This window comes from Chaetodon auriga, chromosome 10 (genome assembly GCF_051107435.1).
Source record: "Chaetodon auriga isolate fChaAug3 chromosome 10, fChaAug3.hap1, whole genome shotgun sequence".
Lineage (NCBI taxonomy): Eukaryota > Metazoa > Chordata > Actinopteri > Chaetodontiformes > Chaetodontidae > Chaetodon > Chaetodon auriga.
In genome coordinates this window covers 7,218,097-7,236,652 of record NC_135083.1, presented here as the reverse complement: position 1 = coordinate 7,236,652, position 18,556 = coordinate 7,218,097, and the positions used below count along the sequence as shown (strand labels likewise).

Below are 18,556 nucleotides of genomic sequence, written 5' to 3'. Positions count from 1 at the left end.
ATAAGAAGTGACCAGAATGACAAAGAAAATTCTCTTTATTGACCATTTCTGATACAAATTGTTGTAGGGCACCATAGAAAATATAGACATTGTACATTTATATATGGTGTACATTAAAAATGATCCCATCCTGTTGAGTTTACAGTATATAAATGAACAGATGCAAGATGTTGGTATGTAAAATGATGCTGATATTGTCAAGAGTAGTTGGAGGATGTTGGAAAAAGACATGAAATGACCTTTGTATGAGTATGGCAAGGGTGGGCTGTGTGTGGTAGTGCCAAACACACTGTGGCCAACAGAACAGTTAAGTGGAAAGAGCGCCCAGTCTATCACAAACACACAAACATTTGTCCATGAAAATCGGAACCAATATTTCAGTGCACCAGAAGAATTATTTTTCAACGGATAAAAACACACCTGCTAATCTACCACAGTCAGCGAACACAGTCGTCAAGCTGACAGGTCTCCCTGACTTGCTTCACACATTTAATACAACCTGTCTGCAAGCTCCGGTTATGAATGAGCCAAGATGTGCTGCGTATGCGCGCGCACACACACGCACACACACAATCACAAACTTGATATCTTAGATACCTCATTACAGTCAGGTTAAAAAAAAAAAAATACACATAACTTTGTAATAACGACATCTTTCCAACTCATGCCAGAGGTTACATTTAAAAACAACAGAAAACCAGTTAAATGCAATTATATGGTAAAGTAAGCTGTTGAGTGAGGTATGAAATTCCAGGCCTTGTATCGCCTGTTTGCAGTTTTCCGGGTTTCGTAACTGAGGTTGTAGCAGCTTAGGTGTGTGGAAAAACCCAGTTAAGTGGACTGTGACCGCGGGTTCCCTGACACTTAGAAAACACACAAACATTGTTTTTTTTTTCCTGTAGCAGACAGCATACAACACACATCTTCAAAAAGACTAAGAAAGTATATTACTGTACTAAGTGAAGACCAAGCGAGGTGAAGCAGTTGAGAGCTCGATGGAATGAAAAAAAAACAAACAAACAAAAAACAAACGTACAGCCCTGTCGGATAGTAGTGCCACCAACTATCCTCGATTACAATCAAACTCCTTGTTTGACCAATTGCAATTTGCCTTGCGAGTGATTGAGTGAGCGCTTGGAAACTGAGGACCATGTGAAGACAAAGACGCCAATGTAACAGCATTTGTAAAAGCTCCCTGAAGAAACGACACTGATGCTCTCAGCCTTGAACTCTGCCGACGCTTTCCTTAAAAACACACATTATACCAAAAAGATTTGAGTTTTATTATAACGTGAAAAGCAGCACACTCATGTTTTTTTTTTTTCTTAAACGTATGTAACCCGAAGGAACAAAACAGTAAGTCCGATCAGACTATTCTGATTACTGACGATACACTTTACATCTCCCCTCTGCACGCGAGGACCGCGAAGAAGTCTGAGAAGCAGGAGTAAATCTAAACTGTCCTACGGGAAGGGGAGGGGTCTGTGGTAAAGGTGATTCTGCTTTACTGGTGAGGGGGAGGGGGGGGCAAAATCAGTTATGCAGGTTAGAAATGGGGAAAAAAAAAAAGAAAAAAACACTTCTACCATCAGTTACCTATTCTCATCCTAAACGCTGAAGCTCAACTCCATCTATAATACGATGCAAAGGATAGGTTAACCACTTCACACACACACATACATACACACGCACGCACGCACGCACACACACACACACACAAAAAGGAAAACAAAACAGCAAGTATAGGTAAAATTCACCTTTGTCCAGTACAAAACATGGAGAGAAATCTATATGCCCTACCATCCCAGATGCGGGTACAACAAATAAGTAACATTAAGCAGAGAGAATGTCCTACAAACCATCCTTTCGGGCAGGGGAGGGGGGGGGGGGGGGGGGGGAACGTCCAGGCTCCTTTGAGCGCACTTTTGTCCAGTATAAAAGACTTGTGATAACATGACATGTAGAGAAAAGGGCTGTTACCTTTCATGTAATTCTTAGATCTATGCTTGAGCAAGGTCCATCGTTCTATCCAGTGCTGTTGCATGATATTTGTACTGTGTTTAGCCCTCCTTCAGGCAAAGAGGGCTTTGTCGTGAACAGTGGTCATGTGGTGGCACTGGTGTTGGAGATACAGCCCAGTTCTGGTTAACAGTAAGTCAGTATGTTGAGTGAGGTAGCATGCGTTGTGAATTACTGGTCCTCTTCTTCCTCCTCCTCCTCCTCCTCAGATGATTCCTGGGACGCCTTTTCCTCCTTCTCCTGTGACAGGGAGAGAGAGAGAGAGAGAAAAAAAAAAGTCCAGTCAGGCCTCGACTACGCCCACAAGGAAAATGCCTCTCAAGTGCCATCAACAGTCAGCAACAATGGCTGCCTGTGATTCATGTCTCAACGTGACTGTTTTTACTTTTCATAGCTCCGAGTACCAACATGAAAAAACATAAATGTTATTATAAATCTCTTTGATAAACCACTGTGGCATGAAGAACACCCAGGGGAAGGGTGAGCCATCTGTAGTGAAAAGTGATTCATAAGAGTGGTGAGTCACAGTGAGGCATCCTGCTTTTTGCTCTCTCGCCTTTTCCTCCTCACTCACTACAGCCCAAGATGTTCATTCATAAAAATGAGGGGGATAGTTAGGAGGGTAACTTTGGGTCATTCCTTTCTGTGACTAATTCAATCCAGACTTCTTTCAGAGTACGCCCTAACCACTCATGCACATGACAGAATGTTACTACAAGACCGCAATTTCTTCCTAGATTAAACATGCTTTTTTGACCGGCTGTACGTCGTCTGGCAACTCATTTCTGCCGCCGCAGGAAAAAAAGCGGCGCTGTCAGTTAACGCTGTTGGGAACACTTGAAGGAGAAAGCTGTCCTGCAGGTTCAGATTTGCCTTTGCATGAGGTCTTAAGGTGCCTGGAGACCTTCTGCCGACCAAGAAGCTGCTCTAAATGAACGCACGAGAACCAAAATAGCTGCGATGAGTAAAAATGACTCGTCTGAGAGGAAGGAGGCAGGCGAGGGAATTAGGGAAATGCAATTTCGCCCTGCAGACGGTCATACCAATCATAATTCAATTGAGGAGAGGAATGGTTTAAACAAATGTGAGCACTGATGCTGCGCTGTTTGCTCTTACCTCCTTCTTAGGTCTTCCCCTGCGTTTCCCCCCTACAGACGGGGCTGCTGTCGCCTTCTGTGAAAGAAAACAGTGCCGTGTTATCAGAGCTTTGGGCGGGGCGCGGCGATGCATCTGACCCGCCGATCTGCCCGGCTGAAGTCAAAGCCGTTTACGAGGGGACTGGTGCAAAAAAACTTGTGATATATAAACAATCGATATCTGCACAGAGCTCTGCCGCTGGCTGCCTGCAGATGGCAGTAGTACCTCTGCAATGAGACAGATGGAAAGGGGGCATTGGGTTCATTGGCTATTATCTGGAAGGCCGACAGGAACTGCACACAGGGCACTCCAGTTCGCTGGCCACCTGGTCTGAGGCTCAGAGACAGCTGGTGGAACTGAGCGGAGACACAAACCCTCTGCAGCCTGGCCCTCGCTGCTAAACCTATATCATACATGTATGAGCGCTTCACTCTCCCTCGCTCGCTCCCTTTCCCATACAGAGCAGCGAAGACAGAGCGCACGGGGGAGCCGGAGGGTTGGGGCGAGGGAGAAAATCAGTTGTTGCTATGGAGACGACAGGCAGAGAAGAACTAGGGCTGTGTGCCGGGTGGGGGTGGGGGGGTGCTCAGTGTCAGCTTGGAAACAGTCTTGCGGCCTCTGCACCTGCACCACACTGTGCATGACAAGCTGCAGGAAGCTGGAGGACAGGAAGTACAGAGTGAGCATCACTCAAAAAAAAAAAAAAAAGTAAGGCAGTAAACCAAGGTCTTTACAATGGGAAACCCTAGCCGGGCTATTTCTGACACCAGGAGGGGAAGCAGCTACATTGCAGCCAACCAATATATCAGAAGTAACAGCAGGACGTCCTTTTAAGAGGATGAGGTTAGCTACCGTTGAAATGTTGATCGGCCAGAGGGAGCAGAGGGTTACGAAAAGGGAAGCGCTTGCAAGAGGGACAACGAACGCCGCGTGCATCTTCACTGTAAAGCCGCATCCGTCTTTCTTGGCACGGACGTCATTCCGACTCAGGGTGCGTGTTAGCGGTTGTTGAAATCATGACGCGGCGCTGTGTGAAAACATGTCCGCAGACAGTGTCGACTTACTTTGCCCTTGCCGGTTGTCTTGTTTTTGCTGCCCTTCGGCCGTCCTCTGGGCCTCTTTGGAGTAGGGGACCCACTTGGTTCCTAATGAGACAGTTTAAAGATAAAGTTAGCATGCTAACAAAAAAAATCTGTATAATATCTTATTATCTACAACAAGCATTTGACTGAGTCTCTTTAGGGCACATTATCAGAAGGAGGACAGGGCAATATGAGCATTGATATACATGCAAAACTCTCATAGCAAAAGTTCAGAATTGAAGGTTAATGCGACTGACGTGTACTTTGAAGACCAACAGGTGGTCACAGCCGCAGGTTGCCATGGTCTGTCACGGAAACAAACCGCTGTTTCAAACCCACAACTGCTCGTAAAGACAAACAAACACTGGCACACAAAAAGCAGAACGTGCTGCTCAGACGCCGAAACGCGAAGGTGCGTGAAGGAGAATGCCTGCGTCAACTTTTAGGGGATTACCATCAGCTCCAGACGCAAGGTAACTTCAGTGCGAGTCGTCGTGTTTGTGTGATAATTTGTGGTTGTACGCTCAGCCATGGCAGACGCGTCTCCTGTTGCATTTCTAGTGTTTACAACCGCAGCTCATAGCAACCGAGCAATTCAATACTAAAACACGGCGCGCTGAGTGACAGCTATATGAGCCACTCTGCGCTTCCACGCGGCTATGTCACCCATTACATGACGGGTGGAGGTGGGTCGTGAAGGGGGGTTAAAGCCAGTTTAAAGGTGTAGGGTTACAGGTTGCTTACAAACCGGTGAGACACACAGGAAGTTTGTTGTAGGGTTACTACATTAACACAGATAAGGGGTGAGCGGATGGTCACAGCCATAAGGGCTCAGGGAGACAGCAGAGGGGGGCTTATGACATGGATATGCATGAGCACCTCGCCTGCAACAGATCCACCTGAGCATCAGCTGGAACAGATGTGGGCTGAAGGCTTGTTTTGTTTATCTGCTTTTGCACCTCACAGTCCCTCCCTCTCTCCATGCATAGGCGTAATTCCTGCTGTGTTTAGGTTCGTGGTGCTTTCAGGACGTGCAACCCTGACACCAAAGTAAGAATAAAAGTACTTACGTCAGAGGTCTTCACCTGGGGCTGCTTGCGGGGTCTTCCACGCCCCCTCTTCTCTGTTGCCTCCTTCTCCTTCGGTGAGACTGTCCCCTTGTCGCTCATGTTTGCTTTGCTTTGTCGGACCTGGGAAATAAATCACATCGGTCAGGCTTGATGCAAGACGAGGCGTCGAGTTCACAAACACACACGCAGCACATAAAAAAACTGGAGCAATTAAACTCACTGACCGCAACAACAAACCACGAATGACCGGGCGAACCGTGCACCGGTAACGCGTTTAACTCAATTAATCCGCATTTGTTTCCAGGTCTATTTCCGTCTCATCTGCGCTCCATTACACGGCCGACGGTGCCTCACAAATAAGGGATTGATATGAAACCGGCTCGCACGGTGAAGCTGGGACCCTGCAGGCCGCGCAAAGCTGCTGAAACACCGCTGAACCCGGCCATGCTCGCAGGCCCGCTTGCTGTAGTTGTTGTGTCCAACATTCAGGCCTTGCATGAAACTATCTCACCCAGCGTGTCTGCACGCCGGGGCCGTGGACAGATCTCCACACACACATACATACACACGCACACACACACCAAATGGCTGGTGTGTGTGGTCGGTGGGATCTGCAGGCTAAACGCAGGCTGCACGGACACTTGCGTTTAAAAACGCACAGATAACGCAGGCGAGCGAGGCGGTCGGTGCGTTAGCGGCGGCAGCGAGAGCCCGGGCCAAAGCAACAAAAGACGGGCTCCACACTGAAAGCATGCAGCCTCCTGTCGCCGGAGCTTCGGCGCTGTAAAACGCATTAAACCCCCCCTTGCTTGCGGCTTCCCGGTGCGTGCACAACTTTCACGCCGTTCGCCGTCGCCTTTTCCTGCACTCACCTCAGTCTCTCCGTTGTAACCTCTGCTCTGAATTTAAGACGAAATGTTTCCTTTAAGCCTGGCTGGTTGTACCCGGTTAAAAGCCGAGCGCAGATCTATAGGCTACAGCTTTTATTCGTCAGACAACACACAGCCCGCCCCTTGCAAATCCCAGCTCATGCAGCGTTTAAAAAAAAAAAAAAAAAAAACAGTTATGAATTGGAAAAGAAGAGGACAGGTTTTCCCCAAAGAGAAACAAGCTTTTGGATTATTTACCAGCAGGTTGAGAAGTTGGATCCTACGACGTCCTATAAATAGCACATGCGTCGCGTCTCCTGCAGATAAAGAGAAAAAGGCGCGAGCCAGGAGCAGTTTTGGGGCAATTTAAAGAGCCGCCCTCATGGGAGCTCAAACACTGGAGGGCGGAGATATGATAAATGGGCCACCAACAGTACTAGAGGAGCTCAACCCGCCACCCCCTCCTCCTCCTCCTCCTCCTCCTCCGCCTCCTCCTCCTCCTCTTCCTCCTGGGTCCCTCAGGTTTGTCCACAAATCGCCAAAAAGCGTGCGTTCAAGTTGCAGAATGCGCTTTGGGCAAGCGCAGGAAGTGTTCGGATCGAAATGCATTGTATCTGAAGGTGTATGCGTTTGCTCATGAGCAGCCCACATACCACAGCTTCCACAGTGATGGCGAGTGAACTCTGACCTCCCCCAATGTAAACACGAGCTGGTTTTACGCTCAGAGAGGCATCTCGTGTTATTTTCCTCCTAAAATATAATTTTCTATAATAATGGAATTCACATCTTTTACTCGAGAAAATATACGACAATATAGGACTGCTGCATCCTGCATTCAAAATGTTACAGAATACACCTAAACTATCAAAGTTAGACAGCTAAATACAGAAGAATGATCCATATTATATATGACATTATTTCATTGTGAATGTATTATTGTAGTTCCAGGTGGAGCGAAATTGAATCACTTCATTTCCTGTTATTTAAGTTTAATCGATAATGAAGCATCTTATTTTAGAAACCAGTATGTTTTCCATCTACAGTCGTAATTTGTGCAACTAAATTCAGCTGTCGAGGAGTAAAAAGTACAATATTTCCCTCTCAAATGTAGTTCACGTAGAAGCATGTAATGAAAATACTCATGTTAAGTACTAGTACCTCAAAGCTGTACTTCCACAAAGTATTTAGTGATGTACTTGGTTACATTTCATCACTCTCCTGCTGCTTCACAGTGCTTAGTGTGATTTCTATGGATTCATGTGACAAATTTATCTAAATTTACTGACACAAAGTACTTACAAATTTACTACAAAGTTAGTTAAATGAATAAAAGTGAATAAAACGAGTAGGAGTGTGGTTTTAAAAAGACTGCTGCAGTATATTATTAAAGCAAGTGCTTACCTGTAGTATTTCAAAATATGCCTGAGTAAAAGTTTTTTTTTTTTAAAGTATACATCTATCTATGAAGCCATTGTTAGGTTACAGCCACCTTATATATCTAATTTTATTTGGCAGAAAGGTGTGTCCAAGTATGCTCTTTGCTTTCAGGACTCGTTTGTATTCCACAGTTACCAAAGAATAAAGTAAAAGAGCGTTTGCTGTCTACATTCTGCTCATTCCGCCTGGAACTTTCTGCACTTAGTTAATGAAATTTCTCTTTCTGTGCAAACTGTTGCAGAAACTCTGATGTTTTGGGACATTTTAGAACTGTGGTTCCAAAACTTTTTGTCCTGTAACCCTTTAAAATGAAGATAAAAGTCCAAAACCAACCAAAAAGGGATTTTTTAGGAAATTTTTAGAAGGCTAAAGTAGATTTTTTTCCTGTTTTTTTTTTTTTTTTTTTTAGAGAGAAATTAAGAGAAATGTCTGAAAAAAGGAATCAATTTTGAATCAATTCCTTTCCTTTCCTGTCTGATGAATTGTCTCACAACCCCTTATGCTTATCATGTGACCCCTCAGTGGGGTCCCAACCCTCAGTTTAGGATCCAGTGTTTCAGAATCTTGGTGTGCTATTGAGACAAAGTCATTGTTTTAGATTGCTCTTATTTATTTTCATGGTTTTCAACAGCTCTTGTGTTGTTTAAAGGTGCAGCGTAGGAAATCTTTTACCTGATTATGACTTTATTATCCTCTGTCTAATTCCGATTGGTGGAATATTTCGTGTTCTCTGTTCAGTGTCATTTCACCATTACTGCTGCCCGATCAGGACACGTTTGAAACAGATCACAATGAGGCTTTCAAAATAAACGTTATTTTAAAGGTACTCGGTGACAGTTACTGACGTATGAAAGCAGAACATTTGGCATGACATTTCAGTGACTCTGAAAGGCTGAGAAGAGAGGGCAGAGTTCAGAAGAAAACACAAAAGACAAATGAAGATTAGTCTTCAGGTTTCGTGCTAACTGTCCACTTAAAATGGTTTCAGCGCAGGCAGTAACACACAGCATTGAGTCTGTAAGGGATGTGGATGTTTCCATCCTTGAGTAAATTAATAAGTAAAAAAAAACCCTCTCCTTCATGTACACATAGGTGACCCTTTATGTTAATTTTGCATATGAAATAACCATGTGGTGTGTCTTGCAGGGGTGTGGTGGATACAGAGCAGACAAGGCGAGATGAGACAGTCCAACCTGTGCTCTTATCAAACCACCTACAAGCACTCTCACCACAGAGTTTCTGATGCAAATGACCTGCCCATCTGGAGCTGATGGGTCCTCTACTGTGCAATTGAAAACAGATACTGGGAATGCAGATTGACCTTAAAGTGGTCGAAACAGGCCGTTTGCCGTCGTCTGTGTGCATCTCGGCGCTCCGTCTGTTTGGCCAGGATTTAATTATTTGACACATTGAATGAATTTGTCACCTCAAAACCTCTGTCATCTGCGGGTAGATATCAATACACTGTACGTACATGATGAGGAGAGTGGGAGCTCGGTGAAAAGGCGATTGGATAGGGCATGAATGGAGAGAGCGCTTTTCTCAATGACTCCAATGTTCTGCTCAGCATGTGCTTGCCTTGCATGCCACCCCCATCCCTCCCCATTTCTCACTCTATTCACTTCCTTCCTCTCTATCTTCCACAACTACTTGAGCCCCATCCCCCACACCCTCACACATCTCTGCCATATACCCGGCCCCTCAGTATGTGGATGGAGACAGGGAAATAGGTCCTGTATGTGTGCGTTTGTATGTGTGAGGAATGTCGCCCTTCTCAACCACTGGCACCACCTGGAGACCGACGAGGGGACTGGATACTGTGACTGATCAGCTGATGCCAAAAAAATGTTGGCATTTTAAATTTATATGTCGGGAAAAACAGCTGGTTAGACAAACACTGGAAGCAGATAACGGAGCAGCTTTCATCCTGTCATACATCAAGAGAGGGCGATCGATAAACTTCAGAGCAAATTCACATTAAAAATTTCAAATGCTCTCCTGCAGCAGTTCTCTTCATTGTATATGTTTTTAATTCCTTGCTTGATTTTGATGATCCTTGATTTTGATGAGCAATAGCTGCAAAGAAGCGAGTATCATCGCTGCACAGATATAAATCATGACAGCTACTTGAATACAAGCCGCTTCAGTCGGCGTCTCTCTGAAGGACAGAATAAAAATAAACGCCTTAGAAAATCAGCATCCTGTCAAGAAATGTAATCAGGTGAAAGTCTGACAATGTTTGACAACATTTTGGAGAAATTCAATTCTCAGTCAGTAATCCAGCTGTTTTTCCTCCCGCTGTACTCACTTTATTTTGGTCATTAATTTTGAGGAATCAGATTTATTCTGAAAATTTGCATCAGGATTTGTCACACTAAATCCCGACACTGCTGCAAATCACACACTAACGAATAAACGCCTTCAGTGCTGGAATGACCAGATCTGGACCAGCGGCACAAGGGAACCAGCAGACAAACCGGTGAGTCAGTCTGAATTTGAATGCTAATCAAATCTTACAGGAGACAAACACTCGCACATCAGACGCCCTCTTCAGAGCCGTCTCCTGGCTCGTGAACTCTGCCACAGCGCAGGGCAGACGGAATCCTATTAACCACCGGGGGGGTCTTGGCCCACTTTGGCATGCTCCCCCCTCCCCCCACCTATGTCCTCCTGCCCCCCCCCCCCCTTCTATATGCTCATCCGTCTTCCCCTCCAGCACGCTCTCTAGCTCATTCTAGCAATCCATTTTTAGGCGCTGTGTAAACCGCAAGAGTGCTGCAGCCAAACCAACTAACAGATGTGGACAAAACATCCTATTCCTGCCTGTGCCTGGGTTTCCCCCTGCCTGTGCTGCTGTTGGCCCTGGATGAGCCTGAACATGACTAACACACACATACACACACGCCACTCACATCCTCCCTCTCGTGATCTAAAGGGGGGGGGGGGGGGCAGAAGGAGAGAGAGAGAGAGAGAAAATCCACCGGGAGGGGAGAGGAAAAGTGTGGGAGCAGTTGAAAGGCAAGGTGGGCGGAGATGGGAATATGTGTGTGGGTGTCTTTTATACTTCTGTGAGGGGGCGGATGGAGGTTAGTGGGCGGGGGATGGGCTGATTCAGTCTGCTCATGAGTAGTATCTGACTCACACAAACACAGGAAGTAGCGCGTGCTGCTTGTTTAGTGAACACAGCACTGTATTTATGTGATACTCCTATAAGCAGGGGATAATAGGAGTTCTTATACACTACCTAATTTCACCTCCGTACGTCGGTCACTGAGTCAACGCTGCACTCTCCCTTTCAAATAGTTTCATATCCACATCCTGAGATTTTTGGAAAGAAATCCAGCGGGTGCATCAGTCATACTGTGACTCAAGCTTGTGAAATTTCTAAGGGTGAAAACAGTGCCATATTTGAAACTTCCTTTGGCAACAACTGCCTTAAAATGCCAATAGGTCTCTCTGTTTATGTTTTATTTTAATTTATTTCATGTGTTGTTCCATTAGAGTCGAAATAGAAAATATATACGTCGGCTCCGTTTCTTCTTCTATTATTCTTTAAAATTATTTTAATCACGTCCAGTCCAGCCAATCGGGTGAATTATTCTCAATAATCATGCATGCAGTGGAGGTTTTTCATTACAAAATACTCAAAACATACAACACATTGAGCATTGTATCGTTATTACCATGAAATCTATTCATCCCTAAAGGCATCGCTTCTTGCTTGGTGCCTCTACAGGGAGGTCAGAGGTCAGGGTCAGATACAGTGCAGCACTCAGGCTGATGGCAGTTCTGTGAACTGCGGCAGCTTTTTAAATGTGGAATATTTAATATGTAAGCTTTAAACCTTGCTATCTATCTGCTACTGTGCGCCCTCGTTGAAGTAAAGGTCAGCTTTGTTTTAGAAGGTTCATGTCCTCTAGTTGAACTATTTCAGTACCTGTAGCTGCAGAGTATCTGTGATCATGGTTAATACAGGACAGTCTGCTCTGTTTACCAATAGGTGGCAGAAGCACATTTACTTTTCCGGGCCAACACCATGTGACATCTTTGAGAAATGACACCATCTTGTGGCGACACTTGCAAATGAACAGTGGTTGTGTGCTGAGTGAGAAAATTCCTCTGAAACATTTCTTACTGCTTATTTTAATATCAGAAGGGGAAAAAAAAACAAAAGAACAAGAAGCTCCTCTTCTCCTTGTTCCGTCACCACCCACCATGAACAGATTTCCTCTGGAGACATGCACCTCTGGTGAAGTGTTGTGTTGATGTTCGGTGATAAGAGACGCCTCAGCCCTGGCTGTCAAAGACGTCTGCTGGCAGCCAAGCACATTCGCGACGATGCCCAGCAGAGGGTAGTCTTTCCCTGAGGAAATCAGCAGAGCACTGATTCCTCACCTGAATCCGAGGTGTAGCAGGTTTGCTGTCATGGAGAAATAAAGACAATGCAGTAAATATGAATCGACAGCTCAGTCATGTTGAAACCATTTTGGCAATGTGGTTCCATGACATCCCATCCACTCGAAACATATATTAACAGCATGAGGAATTTGCAGATTTCAAAAGGTGCTAATACACAGTCAAGGCTGTTTCAAGGAACAGTTCTGCAGGTGTTCCCCATTTCCTCATTAATTCTCATAAACTACAGAGTTCATACGCTGCGGCGTGATTTAAAGCCTGCCCTCCAGAAATGACAATCAGAGGGAGCTGAATTAAGTTACCACTTAATTCAACCGACCCTCATCAGGTCTAAATCCAACTAGAGTAGAGAAAGCAAAGGAGCTCTGTCACTGTGACAGATGAGCGTGTGTTCAGAGCGTTTGGGAGGGGTAATGGATGAGAGTCACCTTGGTGATGGTGCATCTGGAGTTTTAGAATTCACGCTAGCCCTCTCTGTCTTACCTGATTGATCAAAAGGGAAGGGGACCGCCTGCCCATTTCGGGCCTGTCACATCCCCGCGTGGCAGCTGCAGTCCTCAGAGACGGCGGCTGGCCCGGGCTGCATCTGCACCGGTTACTTAGAGAGACGATCTGTGCACAGTTTTATCACTGCTTTTTATTTCTATTGGGAATGGAGAGCAGGTTCGCTCAGCAGAGAGCTGATGTGATGACCACAACAACAAATAAGAGTCAGGCTTTACAGTTGGGGATAAAAGGTTTACAGACTCCTCTACAAAACAGGTGCCAGGCTCAGCCGCAGAGCTGAGTCACTTCAGGATTTGTCTTATTGATTGCATTGTGACTGGCATTCCTCTGTTGGGCAAATTTTGGAAAGAAGGCACCCTTGCCTCTCGACCAGATTGCGTGTACAAATAGTGGGCAGACAGTGACATTTAGAGAATATTGCCAAAAAAAAGGAAAGGAATACACTATGCTCAGTTTACTTTGTCCTCTCCAAAATCTACACACTATAACTGAAGATTCAGTTTTTTATTTCACTACCATAAATTTAGGAGGGAAAAAAATGAATGTCATATATAAAATTGGTCAAATTCGCTGCTTTAAATACCTAATTAAAAGAGTACCTGTTTAGGATTTCACTCCTACAGCAATACTGGCTTTAAAAAAGGACCAATATCAATGCAGATATATCATTTTTTAATTCCTCTTCTTCAATGCAATATGACTGACAGCAGTTAGATCGGAGGTACGGCCCTGTTATGCCCGTAGAGGCGAGCGTATGTCGCCTCGAGCTGTTAGCCTCGAGCAGAGATGAGGAGCAGCGGTCTGCAGAGGTCTGGTAAGATCACTTCCTAATTCCACACCTTCAGACTTGTCGTCCTCAGCCCCAAACCGGTGCTGCCCAAAGTGGTGATTTATAACACCTTGTGCAGCTCCCTCTGGAGCCACAAAAGGCTTTCTGCAACTTTCTTCACATACGCACCACCACTCCTCTAGACTTGTAAACAGACTTTGATGTGTAAAATCCTCCTAGCCCCCCTTTAAACCATACGATCTGGTAAATAGCGCATCATTTTCTGTGTCCCTTTTCAGTGTCTAGACAGGTTAGAAAGGAGCTAAAGGGCAGCTTTTAGATAAACAGATTGTGCTTGGAGCCTGCAATCCAGCTGCTGTAGCTAGGAAGTCCCATGGTGGTGCCTGGAGTAATATCAGTTGACAGATACCCTCTCTGACACCAGGATGTCCGTCTCTGGCCTTGACCACATCACAGTATTTGGTATCCTGTGTAAGCGGGTGTCAGATAGCTGCCTATTGATGAATGATTAGAGTTGCTGAAGATGGACTGTGGCGCTGCCACCCGTGGGGGTCTGGATGAGACAGATGGGCACATTTGTAATGCAGAGGGGGCCCCACAGCTGCATTAACTATTTAAGCGTGGTTATCTCAGGGTAATGGTACGCCAGCAGCACTGAAACAAACTAAAACAAGAGAGGGGCTAATCCTAATGTTGATGTATGGGCCCTGCTTCTGCAGATTATAGGGTCCATTCTCCAATCTGACCGATCATCTGTGAAATGTCGCATATGGTCAAGCAGGAAAATAAGTGAAATCCGGCATTAAACTCTCGTATGGTCATTATGTGATAGATTCCTGACATCATAGGAGCAATAATTAGAGACTTTACTCTTCTCGAGGGGAAAACCACACCTTTCGACCCTAAATTGGATTTTAAATGAGTTTGATTGTTTAAACCTTCATGTCAAGTCCTATTGGCTATTGCTTTGGTTTACTAAACCATTCAATTAAGCCTCTTCACAGCTGGTTAGTCCACCTGTTAAGGACATCTTTATCTTAACCACTCACACACACACTCTCTCTCTCTCTCTTCTGTGGGACCAAATAACGCTAACCTCAGATAAAACAGTGTAACAAAGCTTGGCACAGTGGCCCGGCTTGCCAACAAGTCTGAAATGATGTAGTTACCACCGGCCTGCCTCACAGCATGGCCAGTAAATGAAAGAAAGACCCATGAAGCAGGGAGGGCAGCGAATGTCTTCAGGGCTTCACCTCTGGCTGGCTCTGCTGTTTGTTTTTACTTGCCAACGGGCGCTGTGAGGAAGTTCACTTGTTAAACTTCCTACAGATTGTCAATATCGTTATCTGTTCTCCTGCTCTTACCAGTATAAGTCTTGAGCACGCAGAAAAGAGGCGAAATTGATTCCACTGTACCTTTCCTCCTCTCATTTTGTCACCCCGAAGGCCGCCTTGTAAATGTGCCCTCAGAGTCGATTGGCCTGAGGGATGGAGGCGTGCAGGGAGTAGCTGGCTGCAGGAGTGAGCCATCCATCCTTTGGTACCTGGGAGGTGGTGGGGGTGCAGGGCGGCGTTCCACCTGCTGAATAAATCATCGCTTAGTCCATTCTGCGGCTGCAGTCCAATTAACCAAAGGAGACCCTGTGAATGCAGTTAGGTGGTGTGATTAATTACACAGTACTGACAATACACACCAAAGCTCACAATATCCCAAAGGGCAAACACAGAGCACGGCTTTACTTTGCAGATTTTAGCTTCCTTTTGAAGTATTGTTCCCTCTGAATGTACAATGTTACTACTCAAAGTTTTCTTTTTTTTTTTTTTTTACCATTCTGCTGACATACAGCAAATAAATAAGTTTTTATCCGATGTGCAAACAAGCATGTACATATTTCACATATACATAAACCATGTGCAACAATTTCAGACTTAGACTTGTTGCAAAGCCAAATATTAAGCACTTAAATAAAATTACCTCTTCGATGCCATGTGGGCCTGTAAAAGTAATTTAGGGTGCAATTATTAAAGCCATGACAAAGCTCTTAGTATTACTACCCCGGCTCATTTAAATAGTGCCTTTAATTGAACATAAAAAGGCAGAGGCGAAGGTGGAAGGGAAAGGTTAATGGCACTGACACAAAGGGCAGACAGCAGAGGAAGTCTAGCCTTAAGTGTCACATTCTGCTTTCATCACAGCCCATACAAGGAGCCAATTAGGCTCGGTCAGTAATTAAGCCTACTCCAGCGGCCGGGCTCTGGCCTTGGCTTTCTGAGGGATTAAAGCCCTCTCCAAGACCACTGCTGGTAATGACTTCCATCCTTCTATCAATGATATTCTCACACTGACGTTTGACTGCTGCCACATCCAATAGAAAGGTCACAGAAGATGTAACAAATGAGAATAGAGGAAAGGAGAGACAAGGAAGTAATTGGAGGAGGGTTTGGTCAATGGGAGAAGGACTGCCCGGCCACTGTTTACTCTTCACCAATCTCCATTCGAGACGCTGCGGCGCAGAGGATAACAAACTATCCCCGTCTATTCCCAGGGTGCACCTTGTTTCACGACAGCAACAGAAGGAAGGTAAACATGGATGTGACATTTCAAACCAACTTCGGTTTAAAGGTTATATTCAGTTTTGAAGTTAAAACTCTCTGTTCAGGGCACTTCTGAGAGAGATGCAGTGTTTGCACGTGCCTTCCAAATGGTTTGGAATAAGTCAGACAAACAAATACAGTTAAAAGTCTTTTGTTGCAGCAGAGCATGTAAGCAAATAACCTAAAAATGATGTTTAATGAACAGTGCTCTCCTCTGTTATTATGTTTGACCCACAGGAGCATTGTGGTAGAAATTCATGGTTCTGAAGGAATGTCCAACTTTGATGTGACTGTTGATCGGAGAGGCGTCACATCCTTCACACTTGACATGTTTTATGTTGGGAGGCTCCAGTGTGTCTGGAGGTAACGATAAGACGTCGACCTTGTTGATGTTCCTGGAAGGAAGGGTCTGGGCCGAGAGAAATACACACACACACACACACACACACACACACACACACACACACACACACAACACATCCTCATAACTTAACAACTTGAAACTTAGAAGTTGATGGCAGCAACACGTTCAAAAAAAAAAAAAAAAAAAAAGTTGGGACAGGCTCATGTTTACCACTCAGCTGCATCACCTCTTCTTCTAACAGCGCTCTAAGCGTTTGGGAACCGGGGAGACCAACTGCTGTCCTTTCTTTCCCATTCTGGCTTGATGTACGACTTCAGCAGCTCAACCGTTCAACAGGTCTCTTTCGTCGTATTTCATGTTTTATAATGCGCTGAACATTTTCAGTGGGTGACAAGTCGGGACTGCAGGCGGGACAGTTTAGCAGCCGGACTCAGACTTCAGAGCCATGCTGCTGGAATATGTGCAGAACATGGTTTCTCATTGTCTTGCAGAAATAAGCAAGGCCCTCCCTGAAAAGGACGTTGTCTACTTGGCAGCATATGTTGCTCCAAAACCTGTATAGATCCATCTTACATATGTTTTCCTCTTTGCATGGTAGAGCTCCAACTCGCATTTGTGGATTCTATGATGAACTGTGTTCACAGCTGATGGTTTTTGGAAGTGTTCCTGAGCTCATGCAGTGATGTCCACTACAGAGTCTGTTTTCATTTTAGTGCTGTCTGAGGCCTGAAGATCACGGCCAGGCAATATATATATTTTTTAGCAACCTTGTCCCTTGTGTACAGAGATTTCTTCTCTGAATCTTTTAATGAGATTATGTACTGCAGACAGTGAAATCCCCAAATTCTTTGCAGTTGTACATTGAGAAATATTATTCTTAAATTGTTTGTCAGTCACAGAGTGGTGAACCCCTCCCCATCTTTCCTTCAGAGGGACTCAGCCTCTCTGGGAGGCTCTTTTTATACCCAGTCATGTTACTCACCTGCTGCCAGTTAACCTAATTAACTCTGATCTGTTCCACCAGGTGTTTTTTTCCAGTCTTTTGTCGCCACTCTCCCAACTTTTTTGAAACGCGTTGCTGCATCAAACTCAAAATGAGGACATCATTTTCAAAAACAATGATATTTCTCAGTTTTAACATTTGATATGTTCTCTTTGTGCTCTTTCCAATTAAATATGGGGTTTCAATGTTTTGCAAATCATCACATTTTATTTGCATTTTACACAGCATCCCTACTTTTTTTGGAACCAGGGTTGGGCGTGCTGTACAAAGATCTTCTCTGATATCAGATTTGTGTTGTAATAAACTCCACTTTTCAAGTAAGAATACGTCGACGTTCATTCTTTGACTCACCAAAGTGAAGATCAACCAGAGAATAAACAAGCTTTAGCATTAGTTGGCTTCACTGATGTGATCATTGACAATTATAATCCTGGAGATGACTTGTCCGTCTGTTTGAAGACCCTCAACACATAAAGCCTGAATGAATGACAAACTCACAAAAAATGATCTTCTGACTTCTTTCATGGTATAGGGTATATATTACAGACGTGGGTAATGGTCTCCAGAGGCATGTAATTAATTGAGGCTTAGACAAACATTAGAAACTCAAAGCATATATTTATTTCAGCAGCAATCTGAGCAGAGCCATTTGTGAAAAGAGTGCTATCATCCTCCAAGTGAGTCAGTGAAAACCTGCGTTTGACTTTCCTTTTACGACAGTGATTTACTGGGAGCAGTGAGAAGCTGCATACAGGGCAGAAACAGGACTGGGGCTGTTGGACAGTCCAATGCTCAGTCGGCCGGGAATTAGTCACAATGGTGAAAAAGTTTCATGAATGTTTGGGATCTGCTGTGAGTGGATGCTCTTAAATAGTTAATACTGCATTGCAGCAGGTCCTTTCATGAAGCTGGTTGTGTAGCTTCATTTTTTCTTTCTTTCTTTTTTTTTTAAAATCAATTTATGCTTATTGCTGAACACAAGCTGGTGAACATAGAAATGTATCCCGGCCTCTATTTATACGAGACAAAAAGAACAGCTGGGCTAATTAGAGTTTGAAAACACACGCTAGCCGAAAACAAAACACACACATAATAAACCCATCAGTCTAAATATCAAAATATCAAAGCATATGGTGATCTGAGAGCCGTATGAAGCAATTCACTGTTTTTGATCAGGAAACAAAAGGAAGCATATTCTGATGTCATTCATCTGCAAAGGACTTAATAAAAAATAAATACATCAATACTGTTTCATATTTAATGGCACA

The 18,556-nt window shown here is 44.5% G+C and overlaps 1 protein-coding gene across 2 annotated transcripts; it reads right to left on the bottom strand.

Moving 5' to 3' along the window:
* Positions 1-17: 17 nt before the first annotated feature.
* hmga1a (high mobility group AT-hook 1a) lies at positions 18-6,594 on the bottom strand. Of its 2 annotated transcripts, none has more exons than XM_076741407.1 (5): positions 6,436-6,594; positions 5,309-5,428; positions 4,221-4,301; positions 3,136-3,192; positions 18-2,259 (listed from the first exon to the last, which is right to left on the bottom strand). In XM_076741407.1, exons 2-5 carry the CDS (start codon positions 5,405-5,407, stop codon positions 2,191-2,193), a joined length of 306 nt encoding a protein of 101 aa, XP_076597522.1. In that variant the 5' UTR covers positions 5,408-5,428; positions 6,436-6,594; the 3' UTR covers positions 18-2,190. The 2 variants fall into 2 exon arrangements, with proteins under 2 accessions (XP_076597522.1, XP_076597521.1); XM_076741406.1 differs by lacking the exon at positions 6,436-6,594 and adding an exon at positions 6,181-6,277.
* Positions 6,595-18,556: the final 11,962 nt, after the last annotated feature.

Coding starts and splice junctions, on each gene's coding strand:
- hmga1a (XM_076741407.1), bottom strand. CDS start 5,407: ATGAGCGACAAGGGGACAGTCTCACCGAAGGAGAAGGAGGCAACAGAG. Junction 4,302..5,308: donor CCCAGGTGAAGACCTCTGAC/GTAAGTACTTTT, acceptor CTGTCTCATTAG/GAACCAAGTGGGTCCCCTAC. Junction 2,260..3,135: donor GGGGAAGACCTAAGAAGGAG/GTAAGAGCAAAC, acceptor TCCCTGTCACAG/GAGAAGGAGGAAAAGGCGTC.